Source organism: Aythya marila (assembly GCF_965140915.1).
Source record: "Aythya marila genome assembly, chromosome: 23".
NCBI lineage: Eukaryota > Metazoa > Chordata > Aves > Anseriformes > Anatidae > Aythya > Aythya marila.
In genome coordinates this window covers 6,267,525-6,289,393 of record NC_139064.1, presented here as the reverse complement: position 1 = coordinate 6,289,393, position 21,869 = coordinate 6,267,525, and the positions used below count along the sequence as shown (strand labels likewise).

General features: G+C 41.0%; 1 protein-coding gene across 1 annotated transcript; it reads left to right on the top strand.

The window, feature by feature from the left end:
• KCNJ5 (potassium inwardly rectifying channel subfamily J member 5) lies at nucleotides 1–20,735 on the top strand. The gene is made up of 3 exons (XM_082778150.1): nucleotides 1–443; nucleotides 8,530–9,476; nucleotides 19,907–20,735. Exons 2-3 carry the CDS (start codon nucleotides 8,537–8,539, stop codon nucleotides 20,251–20,253), a joined length of 1,287 nt encoding a protein of 428 aa, XP_082634276.1. The 5' UTR covers nucleotides 1–443; nucleotides 8,530–8,536; the 3' UTR covers nucleotides 20,254–20,735.
• Nucleotides 20,736–21,869: the final 1,134 nt, after the last annotated feature.

Sequence of the window (21,869 nt, the reverse complement as noted above, 5' to 3'; positions counted from 1 at the left end):
TCAGAACAGATGATGCTCCCTCTCACATACAGACCTCTCCTCTCCCTTCCCTCTTCCCCAGCCCTTTAACAAGCTGCACACCAGATATTCATCGGGATGGGAGAGAGCAGGGGCAAGGGACGGCTGGCATCTGACAGGCAGAAGTAGTGCTGCAGTGGTTTGGGGAACCCCTCCTCAGCCCTGACAGAGTGAAAAAAATCAGGAATACCTAGGGACAGGGGTGTGTGCGTTTAAATTACTGTGCTACGTAAATGTTTTGTAATAACAGGCAGAAGGAAGAAAGGAGGAGACAACCCAAGAAGCAGAAGACGACCCCAGCTTTCTGGTGATGGCATGGACCGGACACTTTTCCAGCAGCTGTTCTACCTACCTCTCAGTCCTGTCATCGTCCAGCATCCCCAAAGTGCCAAGGCACAAGACTGATGCAGAGTCACTCTTAGCAAGTAAGTTACCTGATTTTGTTTGCTTTTCCAGCGTACTTGCTTTTGTCTCTGGCTGCTAACAATCGATAACCAGGAGGAGGAGAAGTAGCTGAGGCATCAGATCAGCTGAACACCGTGTTTCTGTGCCTGGCCCTGCCAGGGTGACAGCTAGAGATGTGCGGTTGTCTAACTTGCTAGCTGCTAGGAAACTCTTTGGGAAGCCAGGGATTAGATGTTGATCTTATACAAAGGCACTGTCAAATCTAGTAAAGGTGCTATGTAGGAAAAAACGTTAAAAATAATGAAATTCTCAGATACCAGATTAGTGGAGGTCTCTGAAATACAATGGATAGGAAGAGGCTGATCGGTGAGCAATGCTGAGATGCATGGAGTGATTGTGTGATCCTCACCTGGAGTCAAAGATTAAATTATTTTATAATTAGGATGCTTACTTGTCAGCTTAGGTTCAAGGAGCCGTTGTATTGTAGTCTTCAGACAGTGAATGTTCAGCCTTTGAGGGGGACAGATGAATAAATGCATTGGGAGCCCCAGGGGTGTTTATGGCCCGTGAAGTAAAAACGTGACTCATTTTTGTACCGAGTCCTGCTGCATTGGGCAAATAGCGCTCAGACTCCTTTTTGTGGTAGTGGCTGCTGGTTGAGAGTAACAGGCTAACTTTTACACAGCATCTCTGCCATTTGGTTTTGTCCTGAGAGTTTCAGGAAATCAATCAAGAATTGGCAGAAACTGTCCCAAAAAGCTTACCACCTGACTTTCTGGGGTTCTTTAATCAAGCAGTCAAGCAGGTTCTTCCTCCTGTTCTTTTCCTTTGGAGTAGGCTCGTTACCTTATACCTCAACTACCTTATAGTTGGGTGGCATGGGAGGAAACAAAACTGACTTCTCTTACCAGTTCTCTAACCAGTCCAAGCAAACCTTATCTTCTATAGCAGGTGTCTGGCTGTGTTTGTGCTGCGGGAGTTGTTTGACTTCTGGGGTCTGATTCGTTCCCCCACTGTTTCTCCTCAGATGGAGATAAAGGATTAGGATCATTTTTGGTTTCTATTAGAGAAAACCCTCCATCTCTGGAAGGTTCCAGCCTGATTAGTTACGGACTCTGAAAAAGGCAAGCAGAGCTTTAGCATCATGTTCTGAGACAAATCTCTGGACTTTTGTCACACTCTATTCAGTTAGCAGGAGGGAGAGGCACTCAGACATCAGGTGAGCACTGGCACTTTACCAGCAGTATGGTCCTGGTAGGTCTCTTTGTCTCACTGTGACTTGTCTTTTCCTGCCTGCACAGTGGGTTCAATAGCACTGTTACACTTCTTGGGCAGAAAGAGCCTGTATTTGGTCAGTTCATATTTGAGCTGTTTGGATGCAAGGTGCTGCAGAAGTGTGAAGTGGTATTAACATAGTTCAATTTTATTTTATTTTTCAAGCCAGCTCCAGGATTATATAGAAACTCTCAGTTGCAATAAAGGTGCAACATTTGAACAATTGACGAACCAGAACATAAGTACCTTTGGGGCCAAATTTTCTCATAGAATTGAGGTTCTGCTTATCCCAATATTCCATGTGCCATGTGTAAACAGCCAGTAGCAGGAGAAACAGGAGTGTCTTATCAGGACAAGAGTGGCTGTCTTTCTTTGTTCAGTTGTGTTTGTTGAAAGATAACAGTCACTTTTTCAATGACGCCATAAGGTCTCCCTAAAAATAGAGTCTGGGATGAAAGGACAGAGAGGCTGCAGAGTGCCTCAGGCAGAGTCACTTCCTTGGAGAAGGAGAGATCAAATTGGTTTATTTTCAGGATTTATTTGTTGGTAAAGAAAATATTGCTTGACTATACAAAAATGATTAAGAGCACCAAAGAGCATAATGTGATTGCATCCTTTGCACATGGACTTCTCATGCTCAACTTCTATAACTCAAGGAAGTATAAAGTAATTGACTGCAGGTTACGCTGATTATATTCCATCCACACACTATCTCAAGTAGTACGTACCCCTTAGGTTGTGAAAACTCTGCTCTCTGGTCTTTGTTCTGTAACAAATTGTTGCAGCCTGTACACCGGGGTCATTATGATGTCTCATGAGGCATTTCCTAGTCTTCATCTTTTGTCTGAAAAAACAATAACCAGCCTTCCATTCTCATGGCAATTTTATTTTTTCACTCTTTTCTGCATCAGTCTGAAGTTGAAATATTTAATGAATCTGCAAACTTGCTTTATGTGGGGGATTTTTTTATACTTTAATCAATACTGTGGGAAAAATCTATTTAAAATCTGTAGCTACTCAAGAGAACATTGTAAGAATATTTTTTTTTATGGAACTCACTCTTCTGGTTTTGAAAAAAAAATCACAGTAATGGCAGCAGTATTATTTCTTGGCATTAGAAATAATCTGGCTAGGTTATTCATGCCAAAAGATTAGACTGTATAGGATTTTCAGGGTAATATCTAGGCACACTGAAACACAGGGCCTGCTGTTGGATTGGTGGAAGGGAAGAAGAGCAGTGCAGTGAATCCAGGCTCTTGTTTAGGATTTTGGAAACTCTCACTTTAATTCTCTGCCCTGCCACAGATTTTCTATGTGAGTGTGGGACAAGCAAGTGTCTGTGATTCGCTTCCTCATCTTGAAAAATGGGAACTAGAGCACTTCTGTATTGCACAGATCTTAAAAAATAAATAAATAAATTTAAAGCATGTTACTTGTCTTGAGCACTGTGAAACATGATACTCTGGAAATGGGGGAGCACCGCTCAACTGGCAATGAAAGGGCTGAGGAATATTAGAACTGTGATTATCCAGCATTACATGGGAAGATAGACTGGGAAATAATGAGCAGCTAAAAGTAAATCACAAATGTCCACACGCACTGTCTGTCTCTGTGTCATATTGACTTCCTACCCAGAGAGATTTTCTTAGAAAGAATGTTGTTTTGAAAGGCTGAACACCTTCTGTTTCAGTACTTCTGAGCCTAATGAACTCTAAGCAGACAGGCCGTCATTAGCTCAGCTCTGTAACAAGCACAAAGTCATCTTGCTTCCTTTGGTAGCTGCCTAGTTAATCATCACTCACCCATTTTTGTGTACTGGTGGGTGGGTGTCTCCTCAAGCCCCAGAGGAGCTCCATTGTGATACCGTGCCTGTCACCACATTCGGAAAGCAGTGCTGCAACTTAATGAAAACTCGGAGGAAATGAAAGGCATCTCCCTACTTCAGTGCCGAATGAGATTACACTTTAAAAAGCAATTACTTGGATGAGGGAGCTTTTGAACCACCAATCTCATCTTGTGCAGTCTCCTGAAGTGTTTTGCCTTGTTTTTAAATAGCAAACTCTTATATCATTCCCCTCACCTGTGGATCCCCAAGCACTTTCCAAACAGTCAGCCTTCCTAGTCTCTGTAAATCAGAAAGCTGAAAGGTGACATGGTTTGCACAAAATCTACCTGCCTTTCTTTTTCTCATGTATACCTTGAAAGGTAATCTTGTGTTTGCACTGTTTACTGTGGAGTCTGTTGTATACACACAGTAAATAAAAGGATAGCAGGAAAGATGCCGTTCTCAGGGAAATCAGAGCCCATCTGTCAGTCAGCAGCTACCTATAGCCGTCTATCTTCATCTGTGGAAGGCCATCCTTCCCTAGCATGTCCTGTTCCTCTGCCTTTCCATGGCACTCACTGTTCAGCAGTCATTGTTTTTATTTGTATTTGTATTTTATTTTGGACTCAATGATCTTGAGGTCTCTTCCAACCTCGAAATTCTGTGATTCTGTGATTCTCCTTGGGTGCTATTGCTTTAATATGCTGCTTTCCTCTACTGGCTTTCCCATGGTGCTAGTGTCTGCCAGTCATGCATTTCACTCCTGTTTTACAGTGTGACCCAAAGAGGTTGTGTGCTGCAGAGGAATCTGGGGACAGTGAGCTAGGCTCCCTTTTATATGGCGTGTGCAAACAGGCAGCAAAAGAACCAGGTCGAGTTTTTCAGTAATGATCTGTTTAGCATTTACTGCTATATTGATTGCTTGTTTAGTAGTACAGGACTCTTCATTTGGAAAGCAGATGATACAGTCAAGTAAAATCCCGACTTGAGGAGATGTTGCTCATTTATTCTCATAATGCGAGAAAGCATGAGCTTCAGGTTTGAAACAGAAGGAAATAATTTTTTGCACAAACTTAATGGCAAATTCATGCCTCTGAACTCCTCTTGCCTACAGTTTAGACACCTCCAGAAGTAAATCCTACCCACACTGAAACCTACATTTACCTAAGTGAGACCAGCAGTTACCTAAATGGAAAAAGTCACCATGGTAAGCAGGGGAAAAAGGCTTCTCTTGTTGTACCTTCTGCAACATCTTCAGCAAATTTCTATCTTGAACACTTGGAGCTATCAGGAGGTACATCAGCACTGCCAGGCAGGGCTTGTAGACAGCTCTGCAAAACAATGCCTTCAGAAGATATTTAGCCAACCCCAGCTTGACTCTGCGTTAGCAAAGCTAAGAGCCCTAAATGTCAATGACTGCCCCTGAGTCTGTCGTCTGGGCAAAAGCAGAGCCACAGCAAGTCTGATAAAAAGCCTCTTTGCAAGGTTGATAATGCAGTGACTCACATTTCGTTTTGCAGCTGCCTGTCCAAAAGGAAAGCAGCTCTATACAAAAGTGACATTTTTATTATCCTGGCACCATTTAACCAAAGATGGTAAATGCCAATGAAACAGGATGGTATGTGTGACTCTAAGAGGCAATTTCATGTCACAGAGCTTTGTTGGATGGAGCAGTGGTTTACAAACTGAAGTCTAAGTCTCTGTGAGATGCTTGCACATAATTACTATTATCCAGAAAAGATGTGTATGCTTGGTAGTGGTGGCAGTATATTATACAGTAAAGGAGTAAACCAGATCTTTACATAGGTACAGTGCTTTTCTTTTGGTATCTTGCCATTTGTGATAAAGTTTTTCAGAGCAGTTAAACCAATAAGGGCAAATTTCCTAGAAGATTCTTGTGCCTAGGATCTCACAGACTGTTTGTATCTGTATCACAGATTTTACAGCTGGGGAATTAAGGAAGAAGGAGAGGCACTGATTTACCCAGAATTAGAGAAAAAAAAAATAAAAAAAAATAATTGAAAGCACTTGGAACAGAAAGCTGGATAGTCTGTGCTCTAGCCTGTGCTCAAACTCCTAACCAGTATTTCTCCTTTAAAAAAAAAAAATAATAATGCAAAGTTTAATTATTTTCAATAACCACATACTGAGGTCATGTTCTCGCTGTGATGGAAGAGTTTAAGATTAAATATTGGCAGAAGTTGTAATGCTACTGAAGCTATCAGTAAAGTTCATTTAAAGCAGGAATTTTGAAGGAGCACTTGTAAGATGTTCCTAAAGATTTCCAGAAAGATTTCACTTGACCTATTGCTAAAGATCAGTAGCATTAGAAAGGTGGTGTTGCCAGTCCCTTGAGTGTTTTAGTTAAAGCAGGTTTCCCTGCATTTTCATTAATGGACAGTCCCTCTAGCCTGCTTCACCAGAGTGATATTTCTAGAGATTTAGTCTTTTTGATTATTTTTATTCTATTCTGATCTTTTTAATATGTTTCAAGATCCTTTTGGTCTCTTTGGTATGAATGTAAAATGTGGAACCTTATGCTATAGATGAATGTCTTGAAATTGATTGTTCTCTCTTACATACTGTTAGTGTAAGTGAAATTCAGTTTCATGTATAACTTCTATAAAAAATATTAACAAAATTATTTTTTTTAATTGAAAACATGCAACATTTGCCTGTTTTTACATTTGTGGACACACATAGATAGATCAAAAGCCTGAGTCCAAACAGAGTAATATTAGATTCATCAAACAATGCAAACAAAGATCAAAAGTAATACTGATAAGAAGCAAGCAAAGAGGTTCTCCTTTGTACCTTATTCTCTTGTAGTCAGTAGATGGGATGTTTTTTTCCCTATTAAAGAAAAAAAAACACAGTGTGATTGTTCTGACTTGCACTTGGCATATGCTTTCACGTGTTGTGAAGTGAGAGTATAATTTGACATCAAGCAGCCACTTTGCATGCATGTAAATAGACACACTATAAGGCGGCGGAGGGCCACACCAATGGTCAAGGAGATTTGAATTTTCGACAAATGGTAGAAAACGGCTGAAGATACATCTAAATATACTATCAGCCATCTCTCAGGAGTCTTGTGTGAGAAAAAGAAGACAAAGACGTAGAGGTAGGGATTAATAATTCTGCCAAAATCCTTGATGATGCTGTTGGAGGAAGGGACCAGCATAGTCCCGGGGTTACCTATCCCATATCCAGGATCATAGGCATTGGGAGAAGCAGCCCTGATTCCCCCTGGCTGACCATCCCAGAAACATTAATCCCTGCTACTTCCTGTGACTGCACTGCCTCAGCCCTGGCCCAAACCCTTAAACCAGGCAAATTTGCCAGCACAAAGAAGCTTTGGGACTGCGCTGTGGACAGATGGCTGGGCTCCCTAGTGAATGGAGCCAGCGGGTATGGTTCCAGCAACAGGCTTTGGCTGCTTCATTGGAGTAATGATTGATGGTGACTTATACAAGGGCTACGAGTAATTCTTTGCTGTTAACCAGACTTGGCTACAGCAAAATGGAAGTGGAAATTTGTTGCTTCATTTATTCATCCTGCCTCTGCTTCCTTCCCGCCCACCCCTTGTGCTTTTTAATACTGAAAAGATGAAGCTACTTTGCTTGATCTTAAAATTGCCTTTCCCAAGATACTCTTAATTGTATCTCTACACCTTTTCTCATTCACAGGCACACAAGAAGATTAAAGATAGAGGGAGCAGTAATAGATTTAGTTGGATTTTAATAGGATTTGCAGAGGACAATGCAGAGAATGAACGCCATAGAGAATATTGCTGCTCTATCTTTGATATCCCTAAGGCTTCCTAGGTAGTCTTTCACTGAGATTTTGTCTGCGTCCTGCATTCAGAGTGAAGACTCTAATTTTTCTGTAGAGCATGTGTGTTTTTTTTCAGTAGTATCAAATCATCTCAATAAACAGGTTGCTACATTATTACCTGCAAAAATCATTACAGCCATCATTTTGTATTATTTATTTGTACCTTGTTGAGCATAGTGCTGCATGTGGACAGTGGGTTCTTAATAACTGTTGGGTTTCTGAAAGTGTCCAGTGCTTTTGTTTAGTGTCAGATGAAGTAGAAGGGTTCTGATATATATGATTACCAGTAGGCTTGAAATCATCAAGCCTGCAGAAATGTAGTTATAGATGCTAAATTAAAAGGTTATTTTACCTTTGGAACTCAGGCTTCCAGAATAATTTGTGGAGAGGGGTGAGTATATCCAGAAGGTGATTCAGCACACGTGAAATTTGAATTATCACTGGGAGTGCTTTTCTATGCTGACTGTAAGGGAAACCTTCATGAATAATTTAGACTTGTCTGAGATTCAGGTAGGCAGTAGTGTTCAGCATTTTATATTCACTTCTAAGGTTTCTCTTGGTATGCACCCAAAAGGTAAGGCACCAAAAAGCTCCAGTCCCTTTTGAAAATATACATTGATGCACCTTTACTTTGCTTCTAGTTGTGATCTCAGGTAAATTTCAGGTCTAAAAAAAAAATCTGAGCACCACTGAAAAAAAAAAAAAAAAGAAAAAAGAAAAACAAGGTTTACCTACTTTACCCAGACCATCCTCATAACCATATTTTCTGATGTTCCAGTAGTGCATTAAGCAAAGTGACTGGCAGGTGGTTCATGTTTAAAGAGACTGTACTATGAATCAGTATTTAACATCCAGACATCCAGTTCAATGCAGCATTATATTTAGCAAGTGGCTGTTGTGAGAAAAGTGCTGAAGCCTTTCAAAGTATTTCCCAGAACAATACTAGGAAGAATGACATGGCTCTAGCAAAAAGCTTTCCTAATGTAAAATCAGCCTGTAACCTGCCTTGTACCAACATGGGGCAAAGTTTATCAGTGTAGCATTAATATTTGCAGTGTTTGTGGACCTGCTCTGTCATGTAATGGTTCACACAGAGTACAGTAGTGAAATGGCTTTTGTCTCAGCTCTTTTTCTCCTGTCTTAAACTTTACTTCTCTGTTCTCCCTCAGCCCAGCCATGGCCGGAGATTCTCGAATCTTCATGAACCAGGACATGGACATCGGAGTTGTATCCAGAGAACCTAAGAAGATTCCCAAACAGGCTCGAGATGACGTCCCCATTGCCACTGACCGAACCCGCCTCATATCAGCAGAAGGTAAGAAGCCACGCCAGCGTTACATGGAGAAAAGTGGCAAGTGCAATGTACACCATGGAAATGTCCAAGAAACCTATCGATACCTTAGTGACCTCTTCACTACTCTGGTGGACCTCAAATGGCGTTTTAATCTTCTTGTCTTCACTATGGTCTATACCATCACTTGGTTGTTTTTTGGGTTCATATGGTGGCTCATTGCCTATATCCGGGGAGACCTGGACCATCTTGAAGATGAAAACTGGATCCCCTGTGTTGAAAATCTCAGTGGATTTGTTTCTGCATTTCTGTTTTCTATTGAGACTGAGACAACAATAGGGTATGGCTATAGGGTCATAACGGAGAAGTGCCCAGAGGGCATTGTACTGCTCCTGATCCAGGCTATTCTGGGCTCCATTGTCAATGCGTTCATGGTGGGATGCATGTTTGTCAAGATCAGTCAACCAAAGAAGAGAGCTGAAACCCTCATGTTTTCTAACAATGCGGTGATTTCCATGAGGGATGAGAAGCTCTGTCTCATGTTCCGTGTTGGAGACCTCCGCAATTCCCACATTGTTGAGGCTTCCATTAGAGCCAAACTGATTAAGTCCAAACAGACCAAAGAGGGAGAGTTCATCCCCTTGAATCAAACAGACATCAATGTGGGATTTGACACTGGAGACGACAGGTTGTTCCTGGTGTCACCTCTTATCATCTCACATGAAATCAACGAGAAAAGCCCCTTCTGGGAGATGTCTCGCACCCAACTGGAGAAGGAAGAATTTGAAATTGTGGTCATCCTGGAAGGAATGGTGGAAGCAACAGGTAAGCACTTGTCTAAATCAGTCACAATTTTGAGGGAGAAAAGGGAAAAAAAGAGTGCAGTTTGGCATTAAGATGTCACTGTCAGTGTCACCTGAGAAGATGTTGGGATTTATCCTGTTGTGACTCATTCAGGTGGGATATAAGTCCTGGATTCATACAAAGGGATTACATGAAGATCTGTCCATAATCACTTAGGACTGATCCATGGGAAAAAAGGAATGGACTGAAGCAACTTATGAGTTCTCTTATTTTCTGTGATCAAAATGCACGGTGCAAATCCTTTTCCATTTCTCCTCAGTATTAAAAATTGGCTGTAACTCTGATATTTTAGGTACTGCTGTGGTGTTGCTATTTAAATGGAGACTATGAAGGAAGTGCCCAAGTATTACTATATCCCATAAAACAGCATGTGCTGAAACGGAATGACTTGCACATGATGTAAGACATAGATTTTCAAAAAGAGCTCGAAGAAGAAAAACACAGAAAATGCTTTTGTGACTCTAGGAACGCGGCAGCTGTTTAACAGCATAAAACAATCCTGTGTAATGGGTAGATAAGGAGATATACTCAGCTGGTTCCCACTTTCCTCCTATGGGTGTATTTGTGGCAGGCAGTGAAAGGAGTTTGCATCTGTATATAATAAATCTGGAAAAGTTTTGTGCCTCAGCTTTTCAAGGTACGTAAAAGGGAGGTGACAGTGTGCTTCTCAAGATGAGTGAACGGGTGACCACAAAGGTCCCCAGGCTCCTTTCCACAGCTGGGATGCTGTGTATCTGCTGGGTGTCTGGCTGGTGAGGAAGATGCTTTTACTCTGGAACCTAAAAGATATGGCACCATGGGGTCATTTTAGGGGTCATTTTACCACTTGCAGCTAATTCATTTATGCTATGCGCTGAGGAGGAGTGCAAGTGCATTTAAGCAGCCTGAGATGCTGGTGCTCCCTTCAGGCGAGTTTTCTCAGCCTGGGGTTAGCAGCATGCCTCTGTCAAATCAGGGTCTTCGAGGGAAATGGGACTACAGGCAGCAGGAGGAAAGAATTACTATCTAGAGATGTAGGAACCTAGAAAGACTCAGAAATGCGAAAATGCGATAAATAATTTTTCCCTTTGGTGTTTAAGGACTCTAGTTATGAGGCAGTGCTGTGAACCCAAGGTTTTTTTCTGGTGGGGTTGGGACGTGTCCATCTTGTTGAAGCACGAGCGCTCTCTGAAACACTTGCAAGGGGTTTGTGCTTGGTATGAGTCCTTGGTGGTAGCAGCATCCTGACTTACAGATTCTGGGCCTTTGCTTACTGTTAATATTGTCCCTTTCTTCTGGTTTGTCCTTGTTAGTCTCCTAACAGTCAAACATAAGGGGAAATAGTCTCAAATCCCTGCACTCCAGACCTTCACACTTGAAGACAGCTCTCTAGAGACCTAATTCAGTTTCCCAGTATTTCCCTCTAGTCATTAGGTGAATAGCAATAGCTGAGTTTTTCAAACAGCTAATGGGTGGTTATGTATAGATTACACTGCACTTAAGTTGGAGTACTGTATTGTACGAGTGGAATTCATGTGGCATTGCTAGGCAAATATTCTTTCCCAGCAGAATATTGTAGAAATGTGGCAAAAGAAGGGGTGGGTGGAAAAGAATATCGAAGGGGAGGATTTGTAATGGAAGCTTATTTTGTAGCCTAAACAATTACCAGAAACTAGAACCTCTTAATCTGAGCGTGGAATGCAGTTCATTGCACGTCCAAAGCTTCTTTCCTCTCTGCACTGTGACACTATCAAATTCTGTTTGAAAAGCTACTGCACTGCCATCCTCTTATGAAAGCTCAGCCCCTGCTAGATATGTGTGAGAGGAAGTCATTATCAATAACAACCTCAAAATTAAAAGCATGGCATAGGAATAATATTGCTTTACAAATGGGCTCCTCTCCCAGACGGATTGTACAGGCCAGTGTGTAATGATATTAAGGAGCATACATCTGTGGAAATGATTTGTTCTGGTCTCAGAAGGCAGGCTGTGAAACTTCAAAAACAGAGCTAGAAGAGCCAGTTTGCATTGAACTTAGAGCACAGCGGACCTCAGATGCTGCTGTTATCAGACTCAGAGGCTGAGATGATTTTCTGAATGACACATGGTAGCCAGGCGAGTGATATTTTGCCACAACAAAAGTGGCTTGCAGAACTTTCTGATTTCCTGCTTTGTCCTTGCACTTCATAATATTGATAAGCCCATTCATGGGTCTTTAATCCATACCTCCATACTTTAACCTTTGCTCCCAGCAAATTCTCTTGGTTCTTTCCTCCCTATCACACTGTTCAAGCTTTATCTGCTTTCAGGAATGGTATAATTTACTTGCAGTGTGACTTCTATTAAATCATGACGCTGTGACAACCTGGTCAGGTTCAGGACAGTATGAAAATACAACAGGCCATTTGTTCCCTTAGAAACTCCTATGAAAAAATCAGCAGCCATGCAGGGGTATAACTGCATGTATATGCAGTCAGCATATATAGCACTGCTCATGGCACACAAGAGGGAAGCAAGTCCCATGTGCTCTCCCAGAGGCAGCTCAGCTCTGTAGTTGGCAGGAGGAAAAATTAATGGAAAGTTACCCGGTCTTTGCAGACAGCAACAAATCATACCCTGAATAGATCCTGCACTGGTGGGGAAAATAGCTATATTTTTCATAAGGTTTTTGGAAAGCAGGTCAGACCTGACTACGCTTTGGTAATTGTCAACATATAAATAACTGAAGAAATTTTAAGCATAATTTCTGAGTAGAAGTGTGAATACTATTCACTGAAACATTTGGGACAGCAATTTTATAACCATTTCCAGTAGTTCTAACCAACGACATACATTACAAATGAAATGCATTGTCCTCCTCTCAAACAAGTAACTCTTCTCATTGATATTTAAGTTTAATTCCTATCCAGTGGAAGGCAAAGATAGTAAATAGTTTCAAATAAGAAGTGTAGAAGAAATTCTAATGAGTTCAAACACTGTGAGTCACTGTGTTGTTTTTTTTTTGTGTGTTTTGTTTTTGTGTTGTTGTTGGTTTGTTGCTTTTTTTTTTTTTTTTTTTTTTTTACAAAATGAAACGTTATTTAAAACAATCTTTTTGTTTCAAGTTGACTCGAATTTCTAAAATGCTTCAAGTTGTTTGTTTGTTTTAACAAAGACAAACATTGTGGTTTAAGACAATATTTTTGTTTTTCAGCAGATTTGAATTTTTTGAAAGGGTAAATAACAACAAACTGAAGAACACCAACACACAAGAAACACATCAACCAGCCTAAAATGCAGTGGTTCTATTTTCCTGAAGAAGAAAATAAACATTTTATTACTCAAGTGAGAGCTCTCCAGGGACCCACAACTATTTTACGTCCTAACCCATGAAGCCAGCTGCAGCAGAAAGCCCACTGGCAGGGGTGTTTCCAATCAATATTTTAGTACAGTTGTGGCACTGTGACTTGACAACAGGTTAAAAACACCAAAGGGAGACTGGGTTTCTGGACAGATCCGTGGTGATCATTGCTGAGTGAAATAACCGCTGTAAAGGCAAAATCAATATAGATGACAAGTGTTCTGACTTCCAGTGCTGCTTTGTGGGCATCTTGAAAGCACCAGCATCACTCACAGTGCTTACTTAATGAATTGGTCACAGAGATTAGTTTAGGGAATTAATTCTCTTGTGCCATATCTTAAAGGGACACTTGTCGAGATCAGCTGGCCCAAATTTGATCTACAATAAAAGGAAAGAAACTGAAGGTGAAAAATCTGTTTGCTAAGTGAATACATTTTTTCTTGCCACTGTGAAAAAGCAGAAATGCAGTGAAAACAAAAATCAGAGCCAACCTGTCGACAGAGCAGGGCTAGGCTGTTGTTGGGCCAAGCCTCTTGCCTTTATCCTCCTGTTGCCTAATTCAACTTACTATATCAAGCAAGGCAGCCAGAATGCAGAAAAGCAGTGGAGATTTGCACACCTCCTCCATGTGCTTGCAGAGTAAACTGGGTTATGTGGTGAAGAAATGGCTGACTCAATTAAAGAACATTGGAGGCTCCTTTTTTTTTTTTTTTTGCCCTCACTGTCATTCCATGTGATGAAGCAGTCTACATAGACTTTCTGGAAAATAATTTGAAGACACTCTCTTCCCTTCCAACTTTCCCCTTTTGCTGCTATTTACTGACAATTAAACAAAACTTAATCTATCAGTAGCTGTCCTGTTATCCTCATTCTGAATCTACACTGTCCAGTGTTGCAATTGTCTGGGCAGAGATACTGGTGCTTTTTACTTCATCCTTGGTCCTCACTGGCTCTCTCTGCCTCTTTTTCCAACCTATATTAAATAACCCATAGGAGACAGTCCAAAGGCCTGATTAGTCCCACGGCTAAACAAAGTTTCAATAAACTCTTAAGAAAGCATAGGGATATACACTTCTGGCTTACCATGGTTTCATGATTGCAAGCAGTTTACTCAGTCAGGATCCCGCATCTCCATTCCTCATGCTGTCCCTAAGAGAATGTAACAATGTAACCTTTTTGCACCTCAAATTATCCATCTTTACAGAAGATACAATAAAATTTTGTGGCTGAAAAAAAAAAAAAAAAAAAGAAAAAAAAAAAAGGTCATAGTCATAACATAAGAAATCCTGAAATTAGTCATGATTTTCTTGGGAGAACAAAGGAAGTTAATTAATGAGTGGATTTTTCATGCATTCATCATCTGGTTTGGGTTGTCTTGTTTTGCTTTGCATTTTGCATATAAATAAGTTTTCTTTTCTGCACGAAGGACCTTGCAGAACTGTCACAGAAACTGCCTATATAATTAAAGGGAAGAGCTAGACACCTCCAGTCATTCTTTTCACAAACTGAGTTGTCTTCCAGAGGTGGATAGTAGCAGGCTAGTCATCTTAGGTGCCTCTGCAGTCCCTATAAATACCTTTGTGAGGGGCCTAAACTTATACAGTGTGAGCCTCAGGTTCTGCCTGGTAGAGACAGGGGAATTGAACCCAAGATTTTTAAATCTTAAGGTCCTTACTTTTTTTTTTTTTTTTTTCAGTGCCTGGAAGCTTTTACATTCCTGAAGAGCATTTAGAAAAGTTAAAATCCTATTACTCTCCTCTGGCATAAAAATAAAAGTGAATCAAGGGCAGACTCTTCTTGTAAAAGAGACAAGCATAAATAATTGGAGGACCACGCTCCTACCTTCTGAAATTCCTTCTGAAGTTGGAGGAATTTTGACTTTTTGGAGGTTACAGTGTTCTTTTGTCTGATTAATGTAAAGGGACTAATAAATGTTATGACTATCCAAACGCTGGTGCTAATCTAAAGGCATGTATTGCTTAATTAGAGTCATAGAATTAAATTTTTTATAACTACTGCTTGCCATCAGTCTGTTACTATACCTCTGAGTCCATCAGTTCTCCTCTACTTTTGCAGTGTAGGTGGAGCTCAGCTCAAGAAGCAGAGTATACTTTATGCAGCTTTAGTGTACCTGGTACAGAGGAAAACGTCACCCTGCATACAATAGTGTATAAAAACAAGGACACAGAAGTGAAATCACTTCCAGCAATATCTATGTCTAAACTGCAGGGAGAGCCCAGCAAATATGGCAAACATACAGTCAGCATCCATATGACGTGCTGCCAGCAGATAATCACTGAGCTCTGTGGCATTTAAATGAGGAGAGTTAATTTTAGGCTGATGAAAAATGTTGTCTTGACAGCCCCAGGGGTTGGGATATCTCTACCCACTGAGAAAGTCCAGGCTGTAACAGTACTGAAAGATTCAGCTATGCTGCTGATGTGATCAGATTGAAGCCTGTGGCAATTTCTTGAGTCTTGGTCATGCTTTGTGGCCCTCTTGCCCTTGCCCCCTCCTGTAAAACTGCCAAGAAGGGTACTGGCTGTGCTGGTACATTAAAAAAATGTGCATCCTCCAACAGTCAGAGGGAGACTGCTGGCTCCTCTACAGATAACCAAACAGCTGCAAGATGCAGTTAGATCTGGCCTACGATGATGAAGTTTGATTTAACGGGTAACCTAAGGGTACACAAGGCCTGGAAATCAGGAGCAATCTCCTGCAGAATTTCCCCTTTTCTTAGCAGTGTGGCAGAGCCAGAAGCGTCTGCTCCAGTTGCATAATCAGCGGCACTGCAAGCAGAGAAACATTCTGAAATCTGCAACTCCCATTGAGTACATTGCAGAAAAAAAATAGGCTCCTTACTGAGTGAGCCATCAAATAACTGCTTTTTATCAGCATGTATTAACATTCTTTTGTCTTTGATAAAATGTAAGCTGCTTGATCCCAACTGATTTTGATGACAGAAAAGTGCCTTTTGGTAGAGTTCCCTGACACCTATTTTACCCACTAATCTTTCCTCACTGACTCTCTCTGTTCTTGAATGTAATGAAACACCTGGTTTAATACACGTAGCAATATATTTTGCATCTTTTCATCTTCTGGAAACCCAAAACAAGCAGTTTAAGAAGGCATCTACAGCTGCCTTAAACAGGAACATGCACAAGCTCTATTATTGAGTCTGTGATGTAGTGACTCCAGCCAACAGACCAAAAATCCGCTTCTTAGGGTTCTGCTGTAATGAAATTATCATTAAAACTCTATGAATTGTTTATTGCAGAACCTGAAACCAGGGGACAGTCTCCAGCTTTCTAAAAAGCTTGGAACTGGTTCTAGCTTTATTGAAAATTTGGTGCATCTGCTTATAACTTTTTTTTTTTTTTTCTGGTTTCAATTAAAATTGATTTTTTTTTTCAACTGAAAGCAAAGCTATGAATTTATGAGATGAAAAAGCTGTAGCTAAAAGTTGAAAGTTGAAGATTTTACATATTTTACATGTTATACAATTGACAATTTGTACAAATTTATATTAAGAATACTTTTTCATTTTTAAACCAGATCGTTAAGGAGAAAATTAAACTTTTAATGGTCTCTCTGTCTGGAAAAATCAATATGCTTGACAAATAAAAATCTTGGTGACTTTTATTTGGAAATAAGGTTTGAAACACATCTGCTTGTACTGACAAAGGGGAAATGAGGATATTCTTTTGGTGTGAAGCATATTTAAATGAAAAGCCCAAGTCACCAAATGCCACTTACTTCCTTTTCTGTAACTATACCAAATAACCACGCTGCTTAAACCCCAAATATGTAGTTATATCTATTTTAAGAAAGGATTAGCAATATTTGTCAAGACCAAAAAAGTTACGATTATTTTTGCAAGAAATCTCCCCCAGCTTCTTGCACATGCATTCTGAGATGTCAGTGCTTGGGGCAGGGCTGGGCAGGACAGTGCTCCTGCACTGCAGGAAAACAGCAGTGGCAAGGTTGGTGTGGCTCTTGATGGATGTCAGCATATGACATGACAATTCACTACACCTAAGATGTCCCCTGGACTTGGATAGGCAAGGCTTGTGAAATGAAACCACTTATTTGTGTGGAGACCCCAGAGCAATGTCTGAAAGATGAGAGTTTGGTGAATTACTCAGCCTCAGTGCAAGCCAAAACTTTGATGTTCAGCGCACGTTGTATGCAAGTTGAAAGTGGCTGCATCCATGTGCTGTTAATAAAAGTAAGGTTTATTGTTTCCACACCTCCTCTGTCATCTTTTTGCAGTTATAGAGGCAATAATTAGCCAGGGACATTACAGATGCATTAATTAACCAGGCTGGAGAGCACAGGGCAGCCTGCAAAGCAGGCACTTAATGGAATTTGAAGCAGAGACAATGCTGTTGTTTACTGGGTAATGTAGGAGTTGCCAAGCAGTATGTCCCCACGCAATTAAAATACCACTGCACATGTGCTAAAAAGGAATATTTGAATGGGATTATGAAGCAATTACAAGTTGTCTTATTGTGCTGGCTCTGTGTACCCCTGGGGTTACAGAAAGCAGCTCCTGCAGGAAGCTGGCAGTGTGCAGTATTTGGTTGATGAAAGCTTTCTATTGTTCCTTCCTTAATTGAATACTTACAGCAGGAGATAACTGTGATTGTGTCTCTGGAGTTCAGGTTCACTGTCAGGTACTGCCCCCAGCGAAGGAGCTATTTCAGGCCCTTGTAACAAGGCAGGAGTTCCCCTTGAGTGCCTCAGGCCCCCACATTTATCAGGGACACCCCATCTCGGCCCTGGGGTCCACAGCACAACACCTTCAGGCAGCACCTGGAAAGCCACAGTACGAATCAACCTGTTTGTTTACAGGACCTAATCCCATGAGTATGAGCAGCCTCCTCTCCTGCTCTCATCTCTGGGCTTTGAAATTGCTCAGAGCTTGGAGGAAGCACCTGAAGGCCTTTGTGAATTTTGGTACAAAACCAGCTGTTCTAAAGGAAAAAAGGGGTAGTTTATTTTAACTGTCTCCCTACCATATGTGCACATGTTACTGGTTATCCACCATGAGATTAGCCCTGCAACCCTGTATTATTGACCCTTTAAACAGTCTGTGACAAAAGCTTTTGCACTTGGGGATGAATGGTATGATAAACATCAGTGACACGGGTCTGAGAAAAAACATAAAGTTGACAGGACTCCACAAGCTGCCTGCATGTTGAGCTGCTCTTTACAAGCTGATAGAAAGGAGTGAAGATTAAAATGTCTTCACCTCAAGGACTGAGGAACCCAGGGCAGGCGATGCTGCATGTAGTAGCGTCACCTGAAGCATATAGTCAGGAGTGATCTCCACACAGATTTTTACTAATAAAGCAAAGTCTGAGTTTTCTGAAAAGGTTCTGAAAAGTTGAGTTTCTGCATAAGGTAAAAACACTTGGGGTAATTTTCCTCTTCCATTATTGTATTTTTCATGCAGCCTCTGCATTTCCTGGTTCCTGCTGGTCCAGGAAGCAGACACGCTACAACACTATGACTAACTCTGTACTTGTTGTTCCTGCCCAGAAGCAAGTACTCCTGCAGCTCTCTTTGGGGGAAAAAAATTGGCTTTTCTGTCTGAGAAGTTTCCAGTTCTGTTTTGCTAAGTGTCAGGTGTGTCATTGTCCCTCTTTTCCCCTTTCAAGAACCAAAAGGAGCTATACATTCCCATCCTGGTAGTTTTAAGCTAAGGAAAGCAATAAAAGACAGGTAAAACCATCAGGGTAACTTGCTTGTGTGGGTGTCTTTTAATGAACTATAGCAATTATGACAGGGAAAAAAAGAAAAAAAAACTTTTCAAGGGTGCCCTTTTTCAAAGGAAAAGTTTTCTGATTATTCTGAGTTTTCAGACACTTAGTTAAGCTCACATGGTGACAATACATATGATCTTTCCTGAAGCACCTAATGCTGATATTTTTCCCCTGTGCATTGTTTTAGATTTTTATTTGTGTACTTCGGGCTATGGGAGGTGGACTTGGAAGTGTTGGTTGGGAACTGGATTAAGTGCATATTTTGAATGTATTCCAAGCAGGCCTATCTCTCACCCTCCAAAAGAGAGCAGTGGGATAATTTTGTGAAGTCAGGTTTTCTACATTTCACCAAAATTAAGTCCATAAATCTAACATATTTAGGACAAGCAGAAGACAAATATTCAGAAGAGAAGTCAACCTTGACTTGTCAATCAGCAGGTGACTCCAAAGGAAGTTGTTATTTGCAGTTTTGCCAAAGCCAAATGCTTACACCTGCTCTGCAAACCTTCTCTTCAAAATTTATCAAAGTACATAAAAAAACCTGATCCTTGTGAGAAGAAGCTGGACAAAATTGGTTTCATATTGCCCACTGTTCATTCAATATCAAATCCATGAATATTTTGATTTCAATATGCTTATGAGCTTGACTGTGTAATGTGGATTTTGGGTCAGCAAAACTGTTGGATACAGTTGGATGGAACCCTCCAAAGGTATTTATAAGCCAGTGTGCCATATAAATCACTAGGAGCTGGGGCCTTCTTCACCTTTCAGGCTATATCACTTGCCTTAACCTGAGTGCAGAAGGGAATAGGGGAATAGTTGGTAGGGCTGTAGCTCAAGTGGGACAGCATCAGACCCAGCAGGAGTGCAGGCAGCTAGGTGTTTTGGCAGGGCAGTGCTTCACTCTACTGTGTGAGTTAGGATTTGAGGTGCATTGGCAGGGTCGCATGTCATTTTAGCACATGGTTCACCAGAAGTGCTGCTAGTAGCAGCCGCACAAGCAAGCAGCATCTCAGCACAGCAATGTGAGGACAGAGAGAAGCTGCTTAGAGATACCAGACTTCAAACCCTTCAGTGCGGGGTTTAGGATACAATCTGAAGATGTGGTGACAAATCCACCCCTTTTTCCTCTGAGGGCTCTTTTTCATGATAGAGCCTTCTGTGAGACTTAATAAGCAAAGGTTTTTTCTACGTCCCAGATCAATCCGGTATGGAGATAACATGAAAGTGCTTTTAAATGAAAGAAGTGGTTGGGTAAGCATGTAAGGAAGCTTTGCATTTAACATCCCTCTCTTTCCATCCAGGGATGACTTGCCAGGCTCGCAGCTCCTACATGGACACTGAGGTGCTGTGGGGACATCGCTTCACTCCTGTCCTCACCCTGGAGAAGGATTTTTACGAAGTTGACTACAACAGCTTCCATAGTACTTACGAGACCAACACTCCTGTGTGCTGTGCCAAAGAGCTGGCTGAGTCTCGCCGGGAAGGCCAGCTCCTCAGCCACCTCTCCAGTGCCACCCTCCTGAGCGGGGGCAGAGAAGCAGAGACAGCAAGAGGGGAAGAAGAGGAAGAGGAAGAAGACAGGGAGCCTGCAGGAATGAATGGAGCCAATGGGACAGCAGGAGAGGTGAAAGAAAATCTGCCTGTATAACACAAGAACTGCTGGACAGTAGATAACCACGTACACTTACTGGGAGACTGTGGCCCAGCAAGTCAGGAACCGGCTGAGAGTCAGGGACCTGAGATTTGTGTCCAGATCTCTACTGCCTGTCTGTTCCTGGCGAGTCACTGCACAGCACTGTGCCTCAGTTTCACTTCTCTTTTACCTGTACAGTGAGGTTCTGAGCTTTGCACTCTTTCGCAAAGTATTTTGATCTCTATGGACAAGGCTCACTAAATACAATCATGATTAAAATTGAAATTCCCACCACTGACTGTTACAAAAGACATTCATTGGACATTCAAAACTTATTCTCCCTCACAAGGGTATTTAAAAAGTAAAACTCTAGAATCTCCCATCTCAGTATGAAGAATGTGATTTCATACCTTCACTTAACTTGTGAGTCAATGTGTTGTAGACATTGTTACTGCTTAATTAAAAGAAGATGAAAAAAACTCTCTGGTATGTAGTGGAGTGTTTTGTTTTCAGCATTTTTGCAAACAGAGTTTAGTTTAGTTAGTTTAGTGTTTAGTTTGTTTAGTGTTTTCCTCCAAAATCACAGTCATTGTCATTTATTTCCCACAAAAATGTGTGACATTAACAGGATAGTTTTCACTGTAAACCTATAACATGTTTATCCAATGTTTTTGACTATCCTCTCAAACTGAAATACCATCTTTGTGCACTCTTTTCATGGAAACTCTGATAAGTTTCATAGGCTGCCCATGATCAGAGAAAGGTTAGATCTTCCTCCAGTAAAGATTTTGTTTCGTTTCATTTTGTTTTGTTTTTCCCCTGTCTTGGGTGTCCCATTTCCAATTGATTTAGAACATAACTTGTAGCCATCTGGGAGCTTGAAATGATCTGGAATTTCACAGTGAGTCCCTGGAGTAGGTAGACTGGGTAAGTGACAGTTTGCTAAATTGTCTGCTCTTCCATAAAATACATACTTAAAATAAGGGTTTAGATGACGATGTTCTTATAGCTAATGGGAACATGCACTGACATAACTGAAGCCATCTGGCCACACTAGTGCAAGCATGCTGGTTGGCATTTGGCCCTGCAACATTCACTTTTTTGAGCTGGAAGACACAATAGTGCAGAACAGGATTAACATGATTGAAGTTTTGTTCTGTAAATTGTACTAAATGAGCTGATGCAGTGTATCTGCTTTGGGTGGCTTTTCTAATGCATCTGCATCAGATTATTTGCATAAGTTTCCTTCCTATAAATAAGTCCGAAACAGGATCAGCTCTCCATGTCCTGTCAATGGCAAGCAATAACATCTCAGTGGGTCTAATGCTAACCTGCCAGTAACTTCTGCAAGTGTTTCAGACACGTTTTGTCCTGCAGGTCAATTAAGATTGCTATTCCTGTGAAGAACCAAATTAAGTTAGCAATTTTGGTCTTTACAAGAGATAGGAATAAAACCATAGCTCCACAAAGAAGAATTTACATACAGAAAAGGGATTTTGCCTGTAAAGTGGGAAAAATTGCTGGAAATGTGAACAGCATGGGAAAAAAATAGACTTATTAGAGAAAATCTTTTGTTACCCACCCAAAATCTATTGGAAAACTAAGATTCCTGCAAGATTACTTCTTTATCA

Coding starts and splice junctions, on each gene's coding strand:
- KCNJ5 (XM_082778150.1), top strand. CDS start 8,537: ATGGCCGGAGATTCTCGAATCTTCATGAACCAGGACATGGACATCGGA. Junction 9,477..19,906: donor AGGAATGGTGGAAGCAACAG/GTAAGCACTTGT, acceptor CTTTCCATCCAG/GGATGACTTGCCAGGCTCGC.